This window comes from Arachis duranensis, chromosome 8 (genome assembly GCF_000817695.3).
Source record: "Arachis duranensis cultivar V14167 chromosome 8, aradu.V14167.gnm2.J7QH, whole genome shotgun sequence".
Lineage (NCBI taxonomy): Eukaryota > Viridiplantae > Streptophyta > Magnoliopsida > Fabales > Fabaceae > Arachis > Arachis duranensis.
In genome coordinates this window covers 47337452-47347664 of record NC_029779.3, presented here as the reverse complement: position 1 = coordinate 47347664, position 10213 = coordinate 47337452, and the positions used below count along the sequence as shown (strand labels likewise).

At 31.0% G+C, this 10213-nt stretch overlaps 1 protein-coding gene across 1 annotated transcript; it reads left to right on the top strand.

Moving 5' to 3' along the window:
* Positions 1 to 3832: 3832 nt before the first annotated feature.
* On the top strand, positions 3833 to 8943 carry LOC107463410 (chaperone protein ClpD, chloroplastic; the record flags this gene model as incomplete). Its single annotated transcript, XM_016082200.3, is given in 12 exon segments — positions 3833 to 4207; positions 4693 to 4856; positions 4953 to 5182; positions 5267 to 5375; positions 5461 to 5591; positions 6263 to 6364; positions 6450 to 6731; positions 6843 to 6937; positions 7035 to 7329; positions 7542 to 7775; positions 7919 to 8152; positions 8452 to 8943. Coding segments are annotated over 12 exon segments (2556 nt in total). The 3' UTR covers positions 8761 to 8943.
* Positions 8944 to 10213: the final 1270 nt, after the last annotated feature.

Sequence of the window (10213 nt, the reverse complement as noted above, 5' to 3'; positions counted from 1 at the left end):
CATTATATTCATCTTTATTTTTTCATTTATAAAATAAAGATTTATTACACTATAACATATTAATGAGTACAATAAAATAATTACTTGTTAATATTGGTATATTAATATTCATTAACATGCTTATTGATTAAATCTTTTATATAGATTTAATAAATTCACATATAAGTGTATATTGATACATTAGTATTTGTTAAATTTAAAATAAAAAATATTTATTATATTATAAGAATATTAATGAGTACTCTAAAAAATATTAATAAGTAATTATTTTATTATGTTCATTAATATTTTTTATAGTATAATAAATATTTAAATATAGTGTAAAATGAAAAATAGGGATAAACATAATGAAAAACTAATTGATAATACATGTAAAAAATAAAAAATAAGTTGTGTCTCTTGGACATAAAATTAACAAGGTTTTCTGGCCATTATTTACCACACATAAACCGTGGTGACCCACAAGGTTTTATGTGCAAACAAGTTTCTTCATAAACCACGGTTTATGCTTGCCAAATTTCCTTCATAAACCGTAGTGACCTACCACCGTTTTCTCCTACAAATTTTTGCTCCTAATCCGTGGTGACCTCCCACGGTTTATGCATATTTAGAAACCGTGGTGGGTTGCCACGATTTACATATAAATCCGTTTTGCATATAAACGTAATAACAAATAGATTTGCACATTTACGCAAAAAAAATCCCCTTTTTATTTATTTAAGTAAATTGCCCTTATATATATTTACTTGAATGAAGAAATGAAATTTTGGCACACTTCATTCGAGAAATGCATTCAGTTTCTTAACTTTCTTGTTTTTATTGTAAAAGGAAAAGTCAAAGAATCAAATGTAATTGTCAAAGGTCAACCTTTGCACTTTCCCGTATAATGAAGTAAATTCTACATTTTGGTTTGTTTTATATATATAAAACTTACCCTTTTTCGATTCTTACTCAATTTATATTCATAATTTTGTGATGCTGCTTTTGTCCATATTAAAAGAAGAAGATACTAGCTTCTATCTCTTATGCGATCATATACAATGGCTCTTATTATTTTTACGCTGTGAAATTTAGGAATAAACTCTCTTATTTTTTTATTTAAAAGGATAAAATGTGTTCTTTTAGAATTAATTTTATAAATAGGATAAAAAAATATAAAAACATTAAAAAATTAGAAATTATATTTTACTTTCTCAACTGAAAAAATAAAATTAAAAGAATCTATTCTCTGAACTTAAATACTTTGTTAAGGTATCAGGTTTATGTCTTTTTTTTTTTCTATTTACTTGTGTTTTAATAAACAAAATTCTTTAGATACAATTGGATATATTTAAATATAATAATGTGTTAGAATATTCAGTATCATTTTTGGTCTAAATATTTAAAATAAATTTCGAAATAATATACATTATTAATTATTAATATAATAAGAAAATAGTTTAAAATATTTTATATAATTAAAAAAATATTAAAAATATTTTAAAAAATTTAATTTATATTTAATATGAATAAAATATTAAGATATTATTATATCTTATATAAAAATTCTTTATATATACAGAAACTTAAAATTGGTTTTGTATCATGTATTAATTTCATACTTTGTATTTGTATTAGTATAATAATATCCATACTTCATAATTTTTTAAATAACTAGGCACAAGCATATCATTTATGCACATGTATTTCTTCTAATGGAAATTTGGATATATGATATATGGTACATGTAATTACGATTATCATTTGGATGATTCATAAATTACTATTCAAAATTTTAATACTTATTTAAGCAAATTAGTGAACCAATTACTAAACTATTTAAATTAGTTTCTTTCTGGACGTTAACCAATCATATTTTTTTTGTCAGTAGTTAACCAACCATTGAAGGTTATGAAAGATCCATACGTGTGGGCTGCTTCTCTTCAAAGGCCCATTTCTTGTGCAATTACGGTCCAAGAAACTTAAGGAATCACTATTATACCAAAGAAAAAAAACTTAAAAAATCCCTAAGAAAATTTAATACAAAATCATTCAAGTAATATTTTGAAAATGTTGAAAGATGAGTTTCTGTGATAAGTAATTTTTCTTGGAAATTGAATAGTGATCGTAAAAGAAACATGTTGGATATTATGCAATTAAAAGTTTGGAAAAGCTCATAAAACTTCAATTAATTATGGTATTAACAAATGAATATTGAGATTACATTATTAGTCAAAACAATTTTGTTATGAAATGTGAATATTTCTATCAATTTTTTTTAAAAATGATAATGCTGGTAAAACGAGAAAATAAAATCACTTTTAAATTAAGATATTGGATATCATATAAATAATAAAGATTATAATTTAACGAAAATTAACATTTATTTTTTTTATATTTAGCAATCTTTAATTTTAAAGAAGTTAAATTCAAATATTTTAAAAGAAGAATAAAGTAATAAATAAATTTCAAAAAATTTATATTTCAAATAGATTAGCCTCTAAAAAAATAATACCAATAAAATTTTAAAATAATAAATGTGGACATATTATTTTTAAATTAGTTCTTATAATTAGAATAAAACGTTTTAATTTAAATTAATTTGTCTGCGTTTGTTATTTTAAAAAATTTTATTAATATTTTTTAAAAATTAATCTATTTAAAATATAAATTTTTATAAATTTATTTGTCGGTTTATTTTTAAATGAAAATATTTTCATTGATAGACACAAAACGTTATTGATTGAAGTTGTCTAAAATTATTTTCAAATTGTAAGTGTATTGACATATATAATACTCTTCAATATATACAAGATTATTTAGTACCACTTACTAACTTTAGTCTTTACATAGTTAGTTGGAATTTCTTTTTATTTTTCGCTAGATACAGTTGGAAAGTCGTGACAACTTTCTAGTGATTCTGACAGAAATTACAGGTAATTAAAAAAAGATTTAAAGTGTCCTAATTATAATTTGTTGGCATATTATCTGGCTTGTCAAATATTTTTATCCCTATTACTCTAAATTTAACTTAATACACCACATGGCCTAACAAATAATTATTATAAAATTTTCTTAGTATGAACTGGAAAAATAAAAAAAAATATTTTTAATTAGAAAACGAGGCGATTGAAGAAGGTAGTTACGGGAAGTCGATGTTCACTGACCTTTTTTGGCGTTTGCCACCTTTGATTGCTCCAAGCAACTCAGGCCAAATTCCAAGTCATACAAAACACAAATTAAAGAATGGAAAAGAAACTTGTCTTTCCCTCCTTCTCTTCTCCATTCTCATCTTAAAATTTTCAAAGGTGACGTGTCTTCCATGCTCACTCTATACCTTCCTTCCTTCCTTCCTTTCATTAGCTTCGAAAGCGAAATCCCCAAACCAAACACAAAACCCTTTCTCTTCTTCTCCTTCTTCTTCTTCTTCCTATTAATCAACGAAACCTTAGCTTAATCCCACACTTAATATTTTCTTTATTTCCCTTCATTTCCTAACACCGAAACACAGAAAACAAAAACTTATTAATTAAACCGATCGAACCAGAAAAGTAAATTAAATTAACCGGAAAAGTTTAAGAAGATGCAGGTTTCATCCTCACCGGTTAGCTCACCGTGGTTCCGAGTCAGCTTCGGTTCGAAAAGCCGTTACAACCAACGTTTCCAATCGGAGTCATGCTCAACTTCTTCAACCGCCACTGTAACTGCCTCCTATTACAACTCTCCATGTATTAACGTCCTCTTCTCACGCGCCGCTCCAGTGCGTTGCAGAATCAACACCACCTCCACGGCTACCGCCACCGCCGCAACCTCGCTCTCGTTTTTGGTTAATCAGAGAAACGCCTTCACCGCGGATAATGTTTTCGCAAAAGGAAGCGAAATCGCTGGGAAGTGACTTGGTTTACACGCAGCATCTTCTGTTAGGGCTCATCGCTGAAGAGGATCGTTCAACCGACGGGTTTCTTGCGTCTGGTATAACGGTTGAGAAGGCACGTGATGCCGTCCGAAGTATATGGCAGAGGATTGGTTCCGCACGTGATGACGCACGTGATGCTGGCGAGAAAGGTGGTTCGGCGAGTCACGTGCCTTTTTCTATTAGCGCAAAGCGTGTTTTTGAGGCGGCTGTTGAATATTCAAGGTCTCTTGGGCATAAGTTTGTTGCTCCTGAACATATAGCAGTTGCTTTGGTTAAAGTTGATGATGGAAGTGCTAGTCGAGTCCTTTATAGGTAGCTACTCATTAATTAAATTAATTAATAATTAATTTGATTCGAGTTTTATTTTTTAATTTTGACTAATTTGATTCGGTAGATTATTTATTAATAGACTTAATATGTTTTATTGTTACAAAACAGGCAGTTAGTTGGAAAAAATTGTAATTAAAAGAATATTTGTGTCTATTGTTTCAGACACAGTATCCAAATGTAGCTTAGATCATAACTATCTTTAGCGCTTTTTTTTATTTATTTGGAAAAAATTACAAAGAAAGATAGTTAGAGTTAGTTATTAGTTACTGATTCTGTTATTGTAGTTCATCAGCATGTAAAATGTTACTATCTAGTCATTAAGCAAGTTGGTAACATTTCATTTTTGTTGAATAATTTTCTGGTGAATGGTGATTCCTCAATTATTGATTTTTAGAAGTATGTAACTATGTATAATCAATTGATTTTTCCATTGTGTTTATTTGTACACTAATATGATATGATTTCAGATTGGGGGCAAATGGAGGCCAGTTGGCAGCTGTGGCATTTTCCAGATTGCAAAAGGAGATTGCTAAAGATGGTAGGGAGCCAAATGCGGATTCCAAGGGATTGCATGACAAATCCATGGCAAGAAAACGTTATGATGCAGGGTCCTCTGCCGCCACCACCAAAGGTAAGAAATTTGTTGTTGTAAGTTTTGTTATTTTGTATATACTTTTATGTTTGGAGGCAGGGAAGAATTTTTTGTAATCATTCTTATGATTTCCAGAACCGGATGCCATCTCACAATTTTGTGCCGATCTCACTGCTCGTGCGAGTGAAGGACTAATCGATCCTGTTATTGGCCGAGATACCGAGGTGCAGAGAATTGTTCAAATACTGTGCCGGAAAACAAAATGTAATCCCATTCTTCTTGGTGAACCTGGTGTTGGAAAAACAGCTCTTGCCGAAGGGTTGGCAATTCGCATTGCTAAGGCAGATGTTTCCCCATTTTTATTGGTGTGTTTCTCATCACTTCTGAAGTTCTTGTTCAACTGGTTTGAATGCTTTGGAATCTTAATTTCCATTCTCTGTTTTCCGCAGACAAAACGTGTCATGTCTTTGGATGTTGCATTGTTAATGGCTGGGGCAAAAGAGAGAGGAGAGTTAGAGGAGCGTGTTACAAATTTAATAAAAGAGATAATAAGTTCAGGTGAAATATTTTTACAATAGAAAAAATTGTAGAATAAATTGGAGAATACATTGCTTTAGCTCTCATAGTTTTGATTGCAATGCAGGTGACATCATTCTTTTCATTGATGAAGTTCATACACTTGTTCAGTCCGGGACAAGTGGAAAAGGAAATAAGGGATCTGGCCTTGACATTTCCAATTTGCTTAAACCTGCACTTGCAAGGGGTCAACTTCAGGTAATTATTTGTCTCGTGTCTTCAGATTTCCTAGTTTCCTTTGTTCTAAGTGTTCATTGAAGATGAACATGTGTTCAGTTTGAAGCCTGGTTTACAATTGAATGAGATATAAGATTTTAAAGGTCAAAATCTATGGTTACTACACAGCTGCAGTTGTTTTTACCAGTTACCACTTGCCAAAAGCAATTGTACTGAAGCTTAAACTTGGTTTATAATTAACATCTGGAAAAGCACAATACGAGGTTGAAATTATTTTCGAGGATTTCTTGATGAAAAAACTAGGAGGTTGCCACCTTACTTGGAGTAGGATTGGCAACTTGCCCTAATCTTCAGGTATTTTTAGGATTAGTCCATATAAGCTACTTCAACGAGCAAATTTACAAAGTTTAATGGTCTAAATGAGAACAAGAATGTCGGAGTGCATGGACAGGGCTGTAGAAGGGCAAGTCTATGATTACTGTACTCATTTATACTCGACAAACTTCAAGTCTATGAATACTATGTACAGGGATTCTCTTTTTCTTTTGAATAACATGTTATCTGTTCTTATTGTTATTATCATCATGTTTCTCTTAAGTTTGGGTTTTGGGGTTAAAAGAATCATGTTACAGCATGTACTTGCTGCCACTTTGTCTTCTAATCAAAGTAAAATAACTTTACCTACTCTACAGTGTATTGCATCTACCACCGTCGACGAATACAGGCTTCATTTTGAGAAAGACAAGGCATTGGCACGAAGATTTCAACCTGTTTGGGTTGATGAGCCAATTGAGGTTTGTATTCCATCTTTAAATCTATATCATTTCAACATAACATGTAATCATAATTCGATTTCTTATCAGACTATATTGGCAATAGGATGATGCAGTTAAGATACTTATGGGTCTACGTGAGAAGTACGAGTCACACCACAAATGCATATATACCGAAGACGCCATAAAGGCTGCAGTTCAGTTGTCAGCGAGGTACATAGTCGATAGGTATCTACCAGATAAAGCTATTGACCTCATTGATGAAGCAGGAAGTAGAGCTCATATTGAAGCCTTTAAGAAGAGAAAGGAACAAGAAACTTGTGTACTTTCTAAGGACCCTGCTGATTACTGGCAAGAAATTAAAGATGTCCAGTCAATGCATGAAATGGTATTGCATTGCTTACTGCATTCTCCAGTGTTTTTATTTTATTTTATTTTTGGGGGTTATGAGTTGCTTATAGCTTCAGTGTAATACAACATTTCTTGCTCACTGGTTCAGGAAAGCAAGCTTAAATACTACGGCGCCTCAAGCATTGACGATTCTAATGAACTCATACTGGACTCATATTTAGCTTCTGAAGCCAATGAAAATGAGTACGTTACTTCATCCGGAAAAATGCAACCATACCTCTATATGCATGTATATCTTGGTTTGATTCCTGAGTGGCCGGCATATTCTTTTTCTTTTCAGACCTGTTATAGTTGGACCAGAAGAAGTAGCCTTAGTTGCTTCCCTCTGGTCGGGAATTCCTGTTCAGCAGCTCACTGCTGACCAAAGAACTCTTCTGTTAGATCTTGAGAATCAGCTTCGGAAACGTGTTATTGGACAAGAGGAGGCTGTTACTGCCATTTCTAAAGCTGTGAAGAGATCCAGGGTTGGCCTTAAGGATCCTGATAGACCTATAGCTGCAATGTTATTTTGTGGCCCAACTGGGGTTGGAAAAACAGAACTCGCAAAATCTTTGGCAGCATGCTACTTTGGATCGGTATGATACTACAACTTTATACACACTGTTTGTTTCGAAATTAATAATTGGAAAACATTCTTTTATCTAAAATGTTATTATCGCAAGAGAGCTTTTCTTTTCATTTTCTCCTTATAATATGCATCTTCACTGTTATTTTTCATTGGTCTGAAACTATTGTGTTGTGGACTTGTGGTTACTGCTTCATCACTTGAAATTGTTTATATTTTCAGGAGGCAGCCATGATTCGGCTAGACATGAGTGAATATATGGAGCGGCATACTGTGAGCAAATTGATAGGATCGCCACCAGGTTATGTTGGTTATGGAGAAGGAGGCATCTTAACTGAAGCTATTAGAAGAAAACCATTCACACTGGTACTACTTGATGAGATAGAGAAAGCTCATCCAGATATATTCAACATTCTTCTTCAGTTGTTAGAAGATGGCCAACTTACTGATTCTCAGGTTTGTGAATGTTGCTGTGAACCTTAATTTACTAAATATTTTTACGAATCTCCCATTTCTTCCTTTCCTGCATCTTCTCCAAGTAAACATGCTACTGGTGTCCTCATTTTTATATTTGTTGTTTGTGAAACTGGATCTAACAGGGTCGGCGAGTTTCATTTAAAAATGCATTGGTGGTGATGACTTCAAATATAGGGTCTAGTGCCATTTCTAAGGGTCGGCACAACTCCATAGGTTTCTTGATTCAAGATGACAAGAAGGCATCATATAGTGGCTTGAAATCGATGGTAATGGAAGAATTGAGAAATTATTTTCGTCCGGAACTGCTCAACAGGATAGATGAAGTGGTAGTGTTTCAGCCCCTTGAAAAGTCACAGGTTGGTTCAGTTTCGGTCGAGTCTAATTAGTCTTCTTTCAAAGTCCAATTGTTTTCAGTTTTCACTTATAAGCACCCCATGGATTTTAACTAAAACTAATATCTTTGCAATTTAGAAACTTGTTGGAAAAATCTCCAGCTGTTAATACCTACAGGCATTCTTTTAATTAAAAAAAGTACTAAGGTTTAAAAAGTAAGAAAGGATAAGTTGTCTTTCAGAATTTTAAAATCACAAATTAGTCATTTTGTACAAAATTGATACAATGAGAGACATATTCATGTTATTCTTCTTTGTTTCAGTTGCTGGAGATATTGAATCTGCTGCTGCAAGACATAAAGAAAAGGGTAATGCTTCTAGGAATAGATTTGAAGGTTTCTGAAGCAGTGAAGGACCTTGTTTGCCAGGAAGGTTATAATCCAACATATGGTGCCAGGCCTTTGAAGAGGGCCATTACATCAATAATTGAAGACCCTTTGAGTGAAGCATTCCTTGTAGGACAGTTCAAGCAAGGTGACACTGTCCTTATTGACTTGGATGCAAATGGTAAACCCTTTGTTACAAATCAACTTGACAAAATTATTAACATATCTGACGCAAGTCATCCCTGAAACTAAATGATGTAAAGAAGAAAAGTAGTGCAATATAGGGTATACAAAAAATACAAGTCTATTGAAAAATTGTTTTGGCTCTTCTTTGTTAGCTTAGGCAAGGAATTTGTTTCCTATGTAATGAGCAACACAATCATTCTTTGAAATTTATACAAGAATATACATACATATACTTCCATACAATTCAATACACTTCTCTCTCTTTTTAAAATCAAGTGTTAAAAGCTAACTAGCTATAGCTCAAATGGCATAGTCTCCCTATACTCACCTAATAGGTTACGGATTCTAGTCTCTCTAATTCAGGGACGGATACAAGGGGGGCGAGTGGAGGCCTCGGCCCCCCAACTTTTTTTAAAAAAATTAATAAGTTATTATGTATAATTTAATTTTATAAAAAATTATTTAGTATTTAGTCTAGTATAAATAAAAGTTCAGTATAATTTAAATATTAATGACTTCTAATATCTAAAAAGTAAATAATAATATTAAAAAATCTAAAAAAATAATATTATTAATATTTTTTAATTAAATAAAAATTTTCAAATCTTATAAAGTGAATTCATTTTCTTTTTGTGACTATCTTTTTTTATTCATTTGGTATTAATTTTTTCTGTTTCAACTGCTACAATTAAGAGATCTTTTTCAACTATGAATATTGTGAAAAATAATTCAGAAACAAAATAAAAAAAGAATTTTTGCTAATTGTCTTTTAATTATACTGAAAAAATTGTTGAAAAATTTGACACAAATTCTATTATCGATACATTTTATGATATGAAAAATTGACCACTTCGTTAGTAAAAAGTACACACATATTTTTTGTACTTTAAAATATATTCTCTATCAATATGTTTTTGTAATACATCTTATATTATATAATTTTTTACATAACTTTTAATATTATATGTGTTATTGGCCCATGATAACATTTCTGATCCGTCCTTGCTCCCTATCTTCAGTAAAAAAAAATGGAGTGACATACCGTAATGATAACTTCACAAGTTCACTTCCATACGATTCATCGTTATCCAAAAATGTGAAATCTTTTTGTATGTGTTTAGTAACATAAGAATCTCACTTCATCTTTTGGTACACAATCTTAAATCTTACATAAATTAATTATACTTTTTGTTAACAATCCTACAAAAATGCAAGCTAATGAGTCATAACTCAAATAGTATAATTTTCCTATACTCATTTAAGAGGTTACGAGTTTAAATCTCTCTAACTTTAGAAATAATCTTACAAAAATGCAGAATCAAATGCCTATATAAACTAGTATCTACTATTAAACTACATATTTTAATGTAAAAAAGTATATTGTTATATTAACAAAATATTTAGTTCAATCATCAATATCATAAAACCCAAATAAACATGAGTATTTAATTATATGCATTTTATATCATCAATGTACAACAATTAAACTTATATAAAGTTAAATTATTTATTA